We start from the raw sequence: 17,386 nt of genomic DNA, 5'->3' as shown, positions 1-17,386 counted from the left end.
GGCTGTGCGTGCAGGGGGCTGGGCGTGGGGGTGGACGGCAGCACCTGAGCGCCAGGCGCGGCAGGGACCACAGCCGGCCACCTACCTGCCTGGCTCTGAGGGCCACCTTGCAGTGCTCGCTTTTGCTCAGCTGAGTCAGCTCGTCAAGGATGGAGGTCAGCTCATCAGATAAGGAAGGGTCAGGGCCACAGAGCTCATCCTTTGGGGGACGGAAACAAGATCCAAGGGGGTCTTCTGTTCCACCAGAAGGAGATGGGCCAGCACTCACTGGCCCTTGGCTGGGGGTCCAGCTTCCCCAGCCAACCTCCACAGTCTAATACATAAACCCTCCACTGCATTTTCACTCACCCATGCATCCACCCCAAAACATGCCCTAAATTCCTGGCACGAGGGAAAACAGAACCAAGTCTCTGCTTGCATTACTATTACTGGCCAGCACGAAACAGGCATTTACTGTGGCCGGGCAAGCAGCTAGACCCTTTCCATTTATTTCCGCAAACGCCCTTCACCCACTGATGAGTTATTATATGATTCCCATTTTACAGATGAGAAAACTGAGGCTCGGAGAGGCAACGTGCCTTGCCCCCAGGCTACCAAGCCCATGCAAGGCAGAGCCAGATTTGAACCCAAGGCTCTCTTATCCCTAGGCCCTTTCACTCTTTCCTCTGCACGTCACTGCCTGACTTAAGGGGCTCAGTTTCAGAGAAGAGGGATGAGGGAAAATAAAAGCAGGTATGAACAAAGAGTAAGGGCTATGTGAGGCTCTAGTGAGGGTGTGCAAGCCAACTCTAGGAGCCTTGGCAGGGGGGAGTATCTAGGGCCTGGAGACATCCTGCCAGAGAGAAGATACAGAGGTGAAACCTGCCAATGAGGCAGGGATGCTGGTTCCTATGGGCAACCCTCCTCTCCGCTTCTGGAACAAGGGACCTATCTGCTGGAGACCAGGGCTAGGCGCGACCAGTCTTTGCATCTACTCTTATGCCCTAAATGCAAGAAGGGTTTAGGAAAGGCTCAGAGTCGATGCTCCCTCAATACCCACTAAGACAGAACAGTGACTGCTGGGACCCTGAATACCTGGGCGCCACGCCCCGACCCCCGCACCAGGCCATTCTGCAGGCAGTCACCAGATGGTGGGGCCGGGGGGGGGTCATTCTTTACTACCTCTGCTTCTACATGTCCCTAATTAGAATGAGCCCACATTTTGTTTCTATAATCAGAAAATTTGTTTAACGTGTTAACATTTCACATACACACACACACACAAACACACAAGCAGGTCTGTGTTGAATAAATCTCATGGGAAGTTATTCTCAACCTTCTCTCCCTCCCAAATTCTGATTTCCTTTTTGTTATCAAATGGTGGTGACATTAGTCTCTATCATTCCCCTGGCCTGTGCCTCCAAGGACAGCACGGAATGCAGGCACTGTCCAACGGCCAGGCTAGTGGTTTTCTAAGAGAGGAAAGACTCGAGAGTTCCCTGGTGGCCTAGAGGTCAGCATTCCAGGCTTTCACTGTCATGGCCCAGGTTCAATCCCTGGTCAGGGAAGATCCTACAGGCTGTGCAACGTGGCCAAATGAATAAATAAGAGAGGAGAGACCCAAGACAAGTTTGGTATGAAGTATTTTAAAATCCGGCTACCAGAATCTTTCCAGGGAAAGTCAGTGGAGCCCAATCCAACTCTAGGTAAAGGATGACTTTTCCTGCTTACGATCAACATGATCACCAGCTGGTTCTTCTTGGCGACCTGCGAGTGGGAGAAGATGCAGTCCAACACCTGAGGCATGTCTGGCTTCAGCTGCTCCCGGAGGTTTATCACACACTTGTCGTAGTGGGCTGCAGGGGGACAAGAAGCCATGTGGGGTAAGGCTCCTGGCCCCTCCTGCCCCCGTGGACTCATCACCAGTGCCTGGGGTGGTGACTCTTGCCTTGTTGGAAATGGTGCTCAACCAGTAAATATTTCCGCAGGAGGTCCAACACCACTGCCTTCATGTAGCCGCGGGCCCCACTGCGGTACCTGGGGAGGAGAAGGCCGCTGAGTGATCAGCTCCATGTCCTGGGGTGCCTGTTGTCTCCAGCAGGACTTTCAAGACTTGAAAAAGGAGTTCAGCTCAGTTCAGTTGCTCAGTCGTGTCCAACTCTTTGCGACCCCATGGACCGCAGCACACCAGGCCTCCCTGTGCATCCCCAACTCCTGGAGTTTACTCAAACTCATGTCCACCAACCACCTCATCCTCTGTCGTCCCCTTCTCCTCCCGCCTTTAATCTTTCCCAGCATCAGGGTCTTTTCAAATGAGTCAGTTTTTCGCATCAGGTGGCCAAAGTATTGCAGAGAAAACACTAATAAAGAATCTGGAGGAGGACTTCCCTGATGGTCCAGTGGTTGAGGACCTGCCTTGCAATGCAGGGGACATGGGTTCGGTCCCTGATCTGGGAACTAAGATCCCACATGCTGTGGAGCTACTGAGGCTGCACACCACAACTGCTGAGTCCACGCGTCACAACCAGCGAGTCCAGGAGCCATAAGCAAAGATCCCGCGTGACGGGATGAAGATCCCGCGCGCCACAGCTAAGACCCGACACAGCCAAACAAACAAATATTTAAAAAAGAATCTAGAGGCTGCATCCTCTCATCCTCAGGTCTGGGAGGGATGCATGAGTTGGTCCATCTGTGCTAACTCTGCCAGTCAGAGAGAGCGACGACTTGCCCAAGGTCACACATCCAAACAGAGGTCCCCAGAGAAAAGGAAAAACAGCCACAGAGTTGGGATGCTGAATGGGGTCAGCCTTGCATGAATGAGTGAAAGCAAATATTTTCAATTAATCATCCAATGGATAAAGACAATTTGAAAAATAAAACAAAACTTGAAAGACATTTACCAAATGATCCCTGTGTACATTTCACTTTCCTTTTAAAAACAAATGGTAACCTAGAGGTTCTTTAAACTGTTTCCTCTTCTAAGTCATTTCAGAACACGAGGAATGGGACGCTGAGTTTCAGGAAAGTTGAAACCAGCTTTGCCCCAGCACCAGCAAATGATAACAAGAGTACGAACCGAAAAGGCTCCTTTGTTCAAATGTGATTTTTAAAAAAAAACATGCACACAACATAGGATATACCTCTGAGATTTATATTTAACACAAAAAAGGACCTGCTAGGGAATTTGATTCATTTATCATTTGTTCATACCTCCTGGTCATTTCTCCTACACTAAAGGATGGATTAGGGTTAGTGCTGAAAGAGTTCAGAGGAAAGGATTAGCCCTTGGCTATGGAACTCTCACTTTGTGGGGAATCCAAATGCAAATCTCCTTCCTCAACTGCAGTCCTATATTGTCACTATGAGTCCTCACAAGCCAAGGAGTGCCCTGGAGAGAAGGGCATTTTCCTACAGCCACCTATCTTCTGCACCTCTTACAGTTTTTGGCACGTGGCTAATATGTGCTAAATTAACTCACTCGTCTGAAAATGTTTGAATTCTGTCCAAGAAGGCAAAGCTTCTTGTTGGGTAGAGTTTTCATACAAAAGAGCAGTTCTTTTTATCATCAGAATAATTCTCCCTGTTCAAGAGCTATGTAAGATAAAATACAAGTTCTTAAAGAAAGTTCTTTTAAAACATTCTTACAAAGATGGGAATACAGACCCCCTTACATGACTCTTGAGAAATCTGTATGTGGGTCATGAAGTAACAGTTAGAACTAGACATGAAACAACTGACTGGCTCAAAACTGGGAAAGGAGTATGCCCAAGGCTGTAAACTATCACCTTGCTTATTTAACTTATATACAGAGTACATCATGCGAAATGCCAGGTTGGATGAAGCTCAAGCTGGAATCAAGATTGCTGGGAGAAATATCAACAACCACAGATAAGCAGATGATACCACTCTAACGGCAGAAAGTAAAGAGGAACTAAAGGGCCTCTTGATGAGGGTGAAAGAAGACAGTGAAAAAGCTGGCTTAAAACTCAACATTTAAAAAACTAAGATCATGGCATCCGGTCCCATCACTTCATGGCAAATTGAAGGGGAAAAAGTGGAAGCAGTGACACATTTTATTTTCTTGGGCTCCAAAATCACTGTGGATGGTGACTGCAACCAATAAATTAAAAGATGCTGCTTCTTGAAAGAAAAGCTATGACAAACCTAAACAGTGTATTGGGTTTCCCTGGTGGCTCAGCTGGTAAAGAATCCACCTGTAATGCGGCAGACCTGGGTTCAGTCGCTGGGTTGGGAAGATCTCCTAGAGAAGGAAACAGCTCCAGTATTCTCGCCTGGAGAATTCCATGGACTGTATAGTCCATGGGGTTGCAAAGAGTCAGACACGACTGAGAGACTTCCACTTCACTTCACTTCAAACAGCGTATTAAAAAGCAGAGACATCACTTTGCTGACAAAGGTCCATATAGTTGAAACTACGGTTTCTCCAATAGTCATGTACAGATGTAAGAGTTGGACCATAAAGAAGGTCTGAAGAATTGATGCTTGAATTGTAGTATTAGTGAAGACTCTTTGAGAGTCTCTTGGACAGCAAGGAGATCAAACCTGTCAATCCTAAAGGAAATCAACCTTGAATATTCATTGGTAGGACTGATGCTGAAGCTCCAAAACTTTGGCCACCTGATGCAAAGAGCTGACTCATTGGAAAAGACCCTGATGATGGGAAAGATTGAGGCAACAGAAGAAGGGGGTGACAGAGGATAAGATGGTATCTAACCATCACCAACTCAACGGACATGAATTTGAGCAACCTCTGGGAGATACTGAAGGACAGAGGAGCCTGGCATGCTGCAGTCCACGGGTCGCAAAGAGTTGGACATGACTGAGCAACTGAACAAGTTCTTTACCAATTCCTCCTTTGCAAGGATCCCCCAAAATCACAAGAATAATTTCTATAATCATTTATGGCTTGTAAAGTCATTTCATCCCACTGTCTCATAAGCAAAGCTACCATGAGGACTTGCTGTGTTTCAGCACTTTACAAAAGTTAATCTACCTAAAATAAAAAAAAAAAAAAGTTAATCTACCGGTAGTGCAAAATGATTCAGCGTGTGAAGTGTTTTTAATTCCCATTTTACAGACTAGCAAACTGAGACTAGGAAGTAAAGGGCGTTGCTTTGTCCTTCTGTTAGGCAGGGCTGTGCCAGGGCTGGAACTGGGGTTTCAGACCCCAGGCACTGTCTCTTGGTTTGAGCCTGCCCTTAAGATAGCAGCACCCTGGGCAACACATGGATGAGTAAGTGTGACCACCACGTCCCACGGAGGGCCTGAGACTCACTTCTGGACCAGCTGCACGATGCTCTGGGTGTTCATGAAGAAGACCTCCCGGTCAGCTTTCCGCTGCAGGGTGGCCGCGTGGCAGTCCAGGACGGTGGCTATCTGAACGGGAAGACAGGACAGGCCTGGCCACTCAGACCACACAATCTGTCCACCACACAGAAGTCACTGGAAGGACCCATCACAGGTTCCCACGCAGAGCCCAGCAGAGGATCATTCAAACACTCCCACCCAAAGCCCTCTGGCCCCCCAGAAATGCCTCTGTGTACCCCACTCAACATGTGGCTTGGGGACTAAAGAGCTCAGGATGACAACTATCACATGAAGACTTATGCGTGTTCACACCATTCCTCTTCACAAACACTCCAGGGGAGGAGGAGAAGCGAATTTCCAACACCAGGAGCATGAGGGTGTCGGGTAGGTCCTATTTTTACAATTAGGTTGAATGCTATTGGCATACTGTTTCATGGAAACAAAAACACCTCTAATGAAAAACCTGCATCAATAACAAATTCCCAGAAGGTTCCAACATGTATGATTCTCCACTGGGGTCCTTGAGAGCTTTATTTTCATTATTTCTTCTAGTTGAGCTAGAAATCATATACTATCATATTCTCCTCCCTCCTTTTAAAGTGTATATTTAATTCAGTGGTTTGTACTATATTCACGGAGATATGCAACCATCATCACTAATTTTAGAGCATTTTCATCACCACCCAAAGAAATCCTATAACCATGGGCAGTCACTCACTCCTGCCCCGAGCCCCTGGCAAGCACTAATCTACTGTCTCTTCTCCATGGATCTGCCAATTCTGGACGTTTCATATAAATGGAATTGAGCAATGTGAGCTTCTGTGACTGGCTTTTTTCACTGAGAATTAAGTTTTTAAGGCTCATCCCCAGGGCAGCGTGCATCATTTCATTCCTTTTTACAGCTGAACAATAGTCCAACCTAGAAGTTGACTTTGGAGAAAGCAATGGCAACCCACTCCAGTACTCTTGCCTGGAAAATCCCATGGGCAGAGGAGCCTGGTGGGCTGCAGTCCATGGGGTTGCAAAGAGTTGGACACAACTGAGCGACTTCACTTTCACTTTTCACTTTCATGCATTGGAGAAGGAAATGGCAGCCCACTCCAGTGTTCTTGCCTGGAGGATCCCAGGGACAGCAGAGCCTGGTGGGCTGCCATCTAAGGGGTCACACAGAGTCGGACACGACTGAAGTGACTTAGCAGTAGCAGCAGCAGAAGTTGACTTCTGGGAATAAACTGACTCACAGTGACCTCGAGCTTCCCAAATTACTGACTAATGGTGCAAGGAAGCCCTTCTCACCAGACCGAGGGCATGAAAATAAAAAAGAGGGGGCTCTTCCAGATGTAGGTTTCCTGTAACATGCTTGATAAAAGCAACCCCCCAAAAAGAACAAAATGAGGCCACTGTAGAATTATTAGAGATTTCTGAGACTCCCCGGGAATGGCTTCCATTCTTAGAAAATCTGATACATACGTATAGCCCCACGACTGCCACCCTACACAAACCCAAGGAGGAAGAAGCAACACTACACACTAGGGAGAAAAACTCACACTCTCCTCTCATGTCAGACAGTGCAGTTTTGGAAAATGGTGACTATTCACACCAACCACCTACTCCCGATCCGAACCCAGGGACTACTGATAACTGCTTATGTCCACCTAAAACTATTGCTTTGGGGGAAAATGTTGGGATTCTGCAGAGAAGGCGTGAAAGAAAACTCTCAGGCCCCAGCATCTCGTGCTGTCGATGTGGGTCTCACAAAGCCCAACTTGATGAGAGGCTGGAGGTCCAGACTGACTGGGGGCTGAGCTCCTGGAGGGTGCGGGTGCGGACCTACCTGCTGGCTGGGGAACTGGCAGAGCACCGAGGTGATGTTGCTGGCGTACTGGGCCATCACCCTGCGGACGGCCTTCTCCACGGGGGCGGGAATGCGGCCCGACACGCTGGTCATGATCTCCTGCAGCTCCAGCAGCGGCAGCGATGGGTCCCGGAGGGTCCTCATGAGCTTCTGCACCCAGTCCTTCAGCTGCGGCGGGACCAGAGTGTTGGCCTGAGGCCTGCAGGGGGCGAGGGTGCAGCCACCCAGCACGGGGTGGGGGGCGCCCCACACACTAAGCCGTCCAGGCCCCATGCACTCTAGCAGCCAAAGATCTAGACCTGGTAGCCTCTGGAACAGTCCAGGGTGGAATGGCCCCAGCCACGGAGGGGAGCAACACCCACCCGGTTTCCCCACCCAGGACGGCCCCACTGCCCGCCCTGTGCATCCACACTGCCAGCCTGGTGCGGGGTCAGGACATCAGACTATGCGAAGCACAGATGCTTGTGGGACGCTTGCTTTGTGTCAGACACTGTTGGAGGACCCAAATTGACCTGTTCTCATCTGATCCTCAGAAACAACCCAGGGAGTAGGTATAATCGGTATTCCCATTTTCTGTTTGAGGATATTGAAACAGAGAGATGAATTAAGTTACCCAAAGTCACCCAGCTAGTAGGAAGCAGAGCCAGGATGCAAACTCAGAGACTCTTAATAGCTGCAGTGCCCTGCTTCTGGGTCACCAGAACTGTTGATGGCTTTTGAATGGGAAGGAGAAGGTCGTCAACCCCGTAACGAGGTTGTAAGGTTTGAACTTGAAACCATGCACACACTGGCAAGTGCAGAGGCTAAAAAAACTGTTGCAATGCTGGTCATTAGGCAGCCTGACACACGGGCTAGGCACATGGACCCTGAAGCTGGAGGGTCAGGGTTCAAACCCCCTCTTTGCCTCCATATGGATGAAATAGGCAAGTTTTATAGCCTCTCTGTGTCTCAGTTTCCTCACCTGTACAATGCAAATAATAAGAGTTCCTACCTCCCTGTTGTTGGGAAGGTGAAAGGACTTAGTAAGTGTTAAGTGCTCAGTGTGGGAGCTAGCACGTAGCATGTACCAGGCTAGAGCTGGCCATTATTACCATGACCACCATCACTGTGATGGACTATTCTGGGATGGAAGGTGATGTAGCAGTCGTTTTATAGCTACTGATGCCACGTTCAGCAGCATGGATCCTTCACAGAGGTCTGCAAATTTGAGGACTTACTTCTCTAGACAATGGGACCCTGGATGAACAGAGCTGTGTCTCTGGACAAAGTCGCTTCCTTACTGTCTCTTTAAGAGGTGACCCGCATCGACTCTTCTCTTACGACGTGAACATTCTCAGTGTTGAGCTGAAGTGGATCCCCAAAAGCAATGTAACCTTTACACCGGTTTATAATCAGAAAGAAATGTACTGCGATGTCTACAGTGAAACTGAGGAATCCCCTGAGAACAGGCCCTTGATAGAAATGACAGACTTCCTCATTTCTTACCCCAGTAAAGATCTCCGGGATCTTTGGGCTCTTTACCTGCACCTATGCATGTGTGTGTGACACACCCACCCTGCACACGTGACCCACCTTGATGCTAAAAATAGGCTCCGGCAGACAGTAGCCATTCATGATGTTGGTGAGATTTTCCAGGACACTGTGAAAAACCTGGTGCAGTTTCTCTCCGAGGATGGGCAGCGTTGGCTGTGAGGGGAGCTCTCCTGTGAACGGCTGAGCCTGATGAGACACAACAGGAGCCAGAGGTCAAGGCCACTGTGGCCTCCGAAGGAGATGGACCAGCCAAGGGCCAAGGCAGAGCCACCAACACACAATATGTATACCATGCACACAGTGTGGTTAGCATGAAGCCTGAAGGGGAGGGGGAACAGAAGAAAGCATCCTATTTGAAAGTTAAAAGTGCTCATACACACCCATGTGAGGGTTCCAAATCTTCCCCTTGGTAAATGTCGTAGTCATTTAAGTATTCCAAATACTTTTGGAGGGTGTTAGATGTGATTTTTTTATTTTAAATGTTCACATGTTGAGGTCAGGGGAAGTCATTGTGGCTTCTACATGAGTTAACTTGAATTTCATGCTAACTAAGCAGCCTGTTTGTAGCCAAACATACAATGGACATCTGTTTTAATTATTGAGGAAAAGAGCACATTGACCAGAAGTACAGAAAGTCCATGTTAAAAATAAAGATGAGTACGGCGGAGTCTCTTTGCTGTCCGCCTGAAACTATCACAACATTATTAATTGGCTATACTCTAATACAAAATAAAAAGCTAAAAAATAAATAAATAAAATAGAGATGCAATGCCTCCCTTCCTGGGATGCCAATGCTGGTTCTCCCCTGATGCTAGCAGGACTCCCTTCCTGGGTGCCAAGGCCATGGTGACTTGCTGTGCATACGCTGGTCTGGCTTTTTTCCTTTTCGCTTTTTTTTTTTTTTTTGAAATCTTAGAGGAAAGTCTTCCTGATTTGTTTCATGTTCATTGCTCAGAGAAGATACAAAACTGTGCTGAAAACCATGCTTCTTGGGAGCAGTCCCTCAGAGTTATCTGAAAGGTTGTCTTCCGGGCTGTGGTCCTCAGTTTGGCTCAAATAAAATTCTTTTCCTATTGCTGATTATTTTTGCTGACAGATGTTTCTGTTTGGCTTTGCCTTCTAACCAATATCATCTCCCTATTTTCCTATTTCTTTTCAGGTTTGCTTGAATCCCAAAGATGAATGCCTAGCACTGAGGAAAAGTTAGGAAACTCTCATGCAAATGTACGTGCTTTTTGTAAATAATAAACATTTGGCCTTAGAGGATTCTCAAACAAAAAACTCCCCAAAGGGACTTCCTTGGTGGTCCAGTGGCTAAGGCTCTGTCTTCCAATGCAGGGAGTGCAGGTTCAAATCCTGGTCGGGGAACTAAGATTCCACATATTGTGAGGTGAGGCCAAAACTTTTTTTTAAAAAAGCTCCCCAAAAGGGCAACACTGAATTCATGCATTCATTCATCTCTTAATTTATTTTACAAATATCCACTCAATATGGAGTAGGAAATGGCAACCCATTCCAATATTCTTGCCTGGAAAATCCCATGGACAGAGGAGCCTGGCAAGCTATAGTCCTCAGGGTTGCAAAGAGTCGGACACGACTGAGCGACTGAGCACACCCACTCATCATTGACCATGTGAGGCACTGGGGCCCAGGAGTTGGGGGCGTGCTATTCTGCCGGCCCAGAGCCCTCAGCTTCCCATCCCCTCTACTCCTAGCCCTGCAGGCTCCTCTCGCCCTTCAAGATCTACTGGAGGGCTTCCTGTCTCCACAGTCTGCTGCTGCTTCTCCCTCTAGACCCCCACAGCCAGCAGCCAAGGATGGTCCCTCTGACTGAGCTGAATTACAAAGACTTATCTGCTTATCTTTCTCATTGGCAATCATGAGCTTGCTGGCACTGGTGGCTGGGTTCCTGTCTCCAGAACCCAGCCCCACAGGAAAGGTCTGCTAAAACGAATCACAAAGGTAGGCACAGATTCATTTCCTGTTACCTAACAAAGCTCACTCTATTTCTACCTTTGGTAACCCTCGAAAGAGAATAATGAAAAGAAAGAGGAGAAAACAAATGAAACTGATAGGATAGTCCGGAGAAAAGAGACAATTTGATTAAAAAAAAAAAAATGCTTTTCTAGCTTTTTTTCTTCCTGGGCATATATGCTAATTATCATAAAGAAAAACAAACAAACAAACAAACATTACCTGCAGGAATGGGGAGCCACCTCCCGGCATGCCTGGCTTACCGTGGGAGGGCAGGTCACCTCGCGTCATGGAAACGTGACAACGCTATACAACGCACGGCAGGGAAGAGGGCTGCCTCAAAGTTTATGGGAAATGAGAGGGGAGCCCTGTGTACATCTGGGGGAAGGCTCTTCTGGGCAGAGGGAGCTGGCCCCGAGGGGGAGGGGTCCAGAGCGTGTGGTTAAGGGGGAGAGGGAGGCAGAGGGTGAATCCAGGGGAGAAAGCGGGGCACAGCCCCTGGGGGACCCTGAAGATCATCGGAAGCGCATGGGTTTTGCTCTTAGTGGGATGGGGAGCTGCTGAGGAGGGTGTGGGCACAGGCAGGCACGTTCCTGCGTCCATCGGGGTGGGTGAGGCCGGAGGGCCGCAGCCGCCGGCCTGCCCGGCTCACAGGGTAGTCGTGCCAGGTGTCACATACCGGACGCACTTTAGAAGGGTCATCGAGCTCCAGCCTGGCCACCACGCAGCCAGCTTCCAGCACAGCCCCCGGACGCCTGACGTACTTCACCCGGCCACTTTCCTGCACATTCAGGGTCGTGGTCATCTTCATGACCTGTTTTGCGCAAAGAAGTGATTTCTACTTAGGTGGGGCCCCTAGGGTCTGGCCTGGGTCACCCCAAACTAGCAATTCTGGAGCATGGACCGTGTCACTTACAAAGAATGACCCCCTGGGCAGAGTTCAAGTGCAGCGGGGAGAGGAGAGTGGCATTTACACAATCTATCATGTGCCAGGCACAGTGCTGGTCATACATCTTTACCATCTGCAAAGCCAGCCAGGGAGGCAGGTGTTCACTGTACCCATTTTACAGATGTGGAAACTGCTCCTTATTTCCAAAGGAAGGCCTTTCTCTTAGAAACACAGCTAAATCATATGATGTAGGGTGACTGATACATATGTTCCTAAAATGAGGTGTGTTTTATGACTGGCTCCTTTTCTTAAAGGCAGAGAGAAAACCTTCTGGGGAATGAAGAATGTGCTTCCAGTCCAGTCAGCAGCCCCTTTAACTGGTCCGAGAGTCTGGCTGTGTGGACGCGATGAATGTTGTTAGCATGTATGGGCTTCAGACAGGACTATCCTGCCCATGCTCAAAAGTTCATAGCTTGGGCACTCAGGTCAGCCAGGCCTGGGCTGGAACCCCTGCACCCCACCCACCACTCTGTGATCTTTAGCACATGCCGTCCCCTCTCTGAGCCTCAGTTTCCCTAACTGTAAAATGGGGGGAAATGACAGGCTAGTCTCATAGGACACTGAGAAGGATAAGCTGGAGGGCGCATAGCAAGAGGCCAACAGGTGTCAGCTCCCACCACTGCTATATTTTCATTACAGAAATCATTCTTTTCCTTGGCAGCAGAGAATGACCAGGTTGGAATCCTGGCTTTGTGTGACCTTGAGTGAGTTTCTTAGGCTGCCTGGGCCCCATGTCGTCATGTGCAAAATGGAGGTTCTGTTTGGGTCCAACTCATGATTGCTAGGAAGATTAAAGAAGGAATTAAAGACAGAGAAAATGCTTAGAAGGGTGCCTGCCATGTGTTAAGTGCTTTGCAGGTGTTGGGTTACCACTTTTTAATTGCCAGCATTATTATCATTCATCACCTGGGGAGGGATACATTTTTTGAGATTTTTTTCCCCATGGGATAAGGCAGGGAACCGGGGCTGGCTCTTTGAGGGATCAGCAGGTGAGCGCTCAGGAGAAAGGGGCGGTCTGTTGGCTTGGGTGCAGCAGCCTGGCCAGAGGGCCCTCCCCGGGGGAGGGGTGTGAGGGCGGCCCGGCTGCAGCCCCACCCTGGGGGCCAGCTCTGCGGTCACCTCTATCTCGGCGTAGCTGCCCCCAGCCTCAACGTGTTCCCTGTCCGCCACGGTGTACTTCACCAGCTTCCCAGCCGAAGGGGATCTCAGGACCGTGGGGTCGTTCTCCTTCTCAAACACGCACGTCTTGTTGCCGATGGTGATTTGGTAACTGGATAGAGAAGGAGGTGGTGAGGACACTGGAGGGGACCATCTACCCACGTGCCAGAGTCAGGCTTCTGACAGCGTCTTCCCTCCCTAACGGCAGCCAGGAGCATCACCCTGGGATGGTTTGAGCGACTCACTCCACTCTTCCCAAATGGTGCTGTCTGACAATTACCCCAAAGACTTTGGGGGTGAGCTGGGGTGGGGCCCCTTCCTGGCAGAAAACTAGCTCCCTTTCCTGACATAATTCCAACAGGCCCTGGCACAGAGAAAGCAATCAAGCAATATCGATATTATTCAATACATGCTGACCCAGGGAAAGGCTTCTCCTTATAACAGAACCACTTCCCTAGCGGCTCAGACAGTAAAGAATCTGCCTGCAGTGCGGGAGACCTGGGTTCGATCCCTGGGTTGGGAAGATCGCCTGGAGAAGGGAACAGCTACCCACTCCAGTGTTCTTGCCTGGAGAATCCCCACGGACAGAGGAGCTCTGGTTCAGGGTCGCAGAGTTGGATAAGACTGAGAGACTTAACACTTTCACTTTCTGTAACAGAACCAGGAGGGGCCTGCCCTGTGGGTGGTGCCTATAATCACCCTGAATGTTCTTGGCAGAGAGAACATGGGTTAAAAAGAGGTAACACAATGCCGATCTGGGGGTCTGCCTTCTTCCATGGAGGACTGGGAATAGAACCTGCATTCCCTAACTGGAGCTTTTTCAGGCCTGGGGCCTCTGGAATCCCCACCCCCCCCGTCCCTCCCCCATTTTACTCTTCTTGGCCAGGGGTCTTTGCTGCCTGTTCAGCTGGGGGTGGGAGTAGGGGTCTGTTTCATTGTGTGAGCTCGGGCTGGTCAGACACCCCAGACCAACAGGGTCTCTGAGTCTGTCTCGTGAGGCCCCCACACTGAGTGCTTCCGGGTCACCCCATGCTCCACCCATCCAGACACACAGCAACCTTCCCTGCTGCCATCCGCTTGTTCGATGCGTCTCGTCCCCGACAAGACTCCATGAGTTGTGACCACGGCTCTCTGCTGACACCTAGTCTGACACCTGGGGTGAGTACTGAGTCGGCCAAAAAGTTTATTCGTAGGTAACATCTTACAGAAAAACCCAAGCGAACGTTTGGCCAACCCAACAGATGCTCAAATAAATAGCCGCTACCCTAACTGGATAACCGCATCTTCTCCCAGCCTTGTTCCGATGGGTGTGGACACTGCAGCTCAGACCAGAGCTGCTGGGACCCAGCGCACACCTCACAGGCTGTGGAGCTGGCAGCCCTGAATCCGTCCACATCGCTAGACAAGGGATGCCTGGGGACCTCCCATGGATGCCAACCTGCAGCCTGGGATTCCACCCTCGAGATGAACTCCCCAGGAGCCCCGGAAGGTCCCGGAGAAGGTGCCTCGGCTAAAAGCCTAAAAGTGCACACGGACCCGAGGTGGGTGGAGGGAGCTGGCTCTGGCTGCCCCCGGCCACACACCTGTCCACCTCCTCCTTCAGGTAGGTGGTGTAGCTGTTGCCGTTGCAGGACAGCAGGAGCCCCCCGTCGTTCAGCCGGTGGGCGTCGATCTCGATGTGAGAGCCGTTCATGATGAGGACGAACATGGTCGGAGACTGCCGGGCCACCTGTGGGGACAGGTTCTGCCCTTGAGCCGTGGTTCTGCTTGCACGCTTTGAGGGGTTGGACAGTGTCCCCCCAAGTCCATATCCTTCCCGGAACCTCGGCATGTCACCTTACTCGGAAACAGGGTCTTTGCAGATGTAGTCAGTTAAGGAGGGGTCAGGCCGGATTAGGGTGAGCCCTGAATCCAGTCTGACTGGTGTTCTTGTAAGGCGAGAAGAGACCCAGACAGGCACAAGAAGAAGATGAAGACAGACAGACAAAGACGCACTCACAGGTAGCCGTACAAAGCCAGAGACTAGCAGTAATTGGAGTGACAACCTCTAAGCCAAGGAACACCAAGGACTGTCCATGACCACCGAAAGGGTGGTTCCTGGGAGCCTAAGAGACCACGGCACAGCCAACACCTTGATGTTGGACTTCTGGCCTCCAGAACTGAGAGACAATGAATTTCTGGTGAAACTGGTGAAGACACCGGTTTATGGAACTTCATTATGGCAGCCGTGGGAAACCAATACATGCTCTATCACAACTTGTTTGTGCATGTGGACCAAGCCTACAGGTTCTGGAATCCAAAGCCCATAGGTTTCAAGGTCATAGGACTGCAGGGGGAATCCCGGGACCAGGCATGAGAAAATCCACTGCAGGGGTGGCATGTTGCAGAAGTAAAACTCCCTTGAGACCCCAGAGTGTTAGAGACACCCCAGAAATAGAGACCTTTACCTTGAGGATGTACTTAACGCCTCCGTAAATTAATTCCACGTCCACAATGTTCAGCAGAGACTCTGCGGGGAGGACCTGGCCCCTGGGAGAGAAGACAGACCTGCAGTAAGTCTGGGAGTGACCAAGAACTCTGCGGCCATCCATTCTCTGGATTTTAAAAACCACCCACTCTTTGCCTCTCCTAAGCATCACCACAGTTGGTTGATAAAGGCAAGGGATGGACAGTCCCAAGGAACCTGATATCCCTTAGAACTGAAGGAAACTGGTCGTGCTGCAGGATGTGAAATTGCAAAAGGGCTTCCCAAGAAGCAAACTCCACGCTGCTGCTTCTCGGAAAAAGTCCTTGTGTGGGAATCCTGCCACCTGCTTGTGAAAGAAACTGGTGCACGGACAGGGCCTCTGCTGCTGCTGCTTAGACGCTTCAGTCATGTCTGACTCTGTGCAATCCTATGGACTGCAGCTTGCTGGGCTCCTCTGTCCATGGGAGTTCCCAGGCAAGAACACTGGAGTGGGTTGCCATGCCCTCCTCCAGGAGATCTTCACGACCCAGGGATCGAACCCAGGTCTCCTGCATTGCAGGAAGAATTCTTTACCGCTGAGCCACCAGGGAAGCCCATGTTGGTACTCTATTACCATTCAAAAGCATATTATCTGAGACTTCCCTGGTGGTCCAGTGGCTAAGACTTGGCACTTGCAATACAGGGGGCCTGGGTTTGATTTCCAGTCAGGGAACTAGATCCCACAGACTGCAACTAAGACCCAGTGCAGCCAAATAAGAATATTTTTTTAAAAAGCATATGATCCAAGGACTAAAAACTTTCATTCTTCTCAGACAACACTGAAATACAAAGGATCATAAGAGACTACTACCAGCAGCTCTGTGCCAATAAAATGGACAACTTGGATGAAATGGACAAATTCTTAGAAAAGTATAACTTTCCAAAACTGAACCAGGAAGAAATAGAAGATCTTAACAGATCCATCACAAGCAAGGAAATCGAAACTGTAATAAAAAATCTTCCAGCAAACAAAAGTCCAGGACCAGATGGCTTCACAGCTGAATTCTACCAAAAATTTAGAGAAGGGCTAACACCTATCTTACTCAAACTCTTCCAGAAAATTGCAGATGAAGGTAAACTTCCAAACTCATTCTATGAGGCCACCATCACCCTAATTCCAAAACCAGACAAAGATGCCACAAAAAAAGAAAACTACAGGCCAATATCACTGATGAACATAGATGCAAAAATCCTTAACAAAATTCTAGCAAACAGAATCCAACAACATATTAAAAAAATCATACACCATGACCAAGTGGGCTTTACCCCAGGAATGTAAGGATTCTTTAATATCCGCAAATCAATCAATGTAATACACCACATTAACAAATTGAAAGATAAAAACCATATGATTATCTCAGTAGATGCAGAGAAAGCCTTTGACAAAATTCAACACTCATTTATGATTAAAACTCTCCAGAAAGCAGGAATAGAAGGAACATACCTCAACATAATAAAAGCTATATATGACAAAACCACAGCAAGCATCACCCTCAATGGTGAAAAATTGAAAGCATTTCCCCTGAAATCAGGAACAAGACAAGGGTGCCCACTCTCACCACTACTATTCAACATAGTGTTGGAAGTTTTGGCCACAGCAATCAGAGCAGAAAAAGAAGTAAAAGGAATCCAGATAGGAAAAGAAGAAGTGAAACTCTCGCTGTTTGCAGATGACATGATCCTCTACATAGAAAACCCTAAAGACTCTTCCAGAAAATTACTAGAGCTAATCAATGAATATAGTAAAGTTGCAGGATATAAAATTAACACACAGAAATCCCTTGCATTCCTATATACTAACAATGAAAAAACAGAAAGAGAAATTAAGGAAACAATACCATTCACCATTGCAACAAAAAGAATAAAATACTTAGGAGTATATCTACCTAAAGAAACAAAAGACCTATACATAGAAAACTATAAAACACTGATGAAAGAAATCAAAGAGGACACAAACAGATGGAGAAACATACCATGCTCATGGATTGGAAGAATCAATATTGTCAAAATGGCCATTCTACCCAAAGCAATCTATAGATTCAATGCAATCCCTATCAAGCTACCAACGGTATTTTTCACAGAACTAGAACAAATAATTTCACAA

At 48.7% G+C, this 17,386-nt stretch overlaps 1 protein-coding gene across 1 annotated transcript in view; it reads right to left on the bottom strand.

Moving 5' to 3' along the window:
• The window catches only part of ACACB (acetyl-CoA carboxylase beta), a 120,686-nt gene that overhangs the window by 47,853 nt on the left and 55,447 nt on the right, over positions 1-17,386 (bottom strand). Inside the window, exons 16-25 of the mRNA XM_043901552.1 lie at positions 15,224-15,305; positions 14,360-14,505; positions 12,738-12,888; positions 11,349-11,483; positions 8,735-8,881; positions 7,142-7,330; positions 5,276-5,376; positions 1,928-2,016; positions 1,711-1,835; positions 86-199 (exon numbers count right to left, since the gene is read on the bottom strand). Coding sequence (XP_043757487.1) covers positions 86-199; positions 1,711-1,835; positions 1,928-2,016; positions 5,276-5,376; positions 7,142-7,330; positions 8,735-8,881; positions 11,349-11,483; positions 12,738-12,888; positions 14,360-14,505; positions 15,224-15,305 — 1,279 coding nt within the window. The remainder of the gene's footprint in view (positions 1-85; positions 200-1,710; positions 1,836-1,927; positions 2,017-5,275; positions 5,377-7,141; positions 7,331-8,734; positions 8,882-11,348; positions 11,484-12,737; positions 12,889-14,359; positions 14,506-15,223; positions 15,306-17,386) is intronic.

Source organism: Cervus elaphus, chromosome 5, assembly GCF_910594005.1.
Source record: "Cervus elaphus chromosome 5, mCerEla1.1, whole genome shotgun sequence".
Classification (NCBI taxonomy): domain Eukaryota; kingdom Metazoa; phylum Chordata; class Mammalia; order Artiodactyla; family Cervidae; genus Cervus; species Cervus elaphus.
Note: the sequence above shows the minus strand (reverse complement) of the source record. Positions and strands in the feature narration are given on the sequence as shown.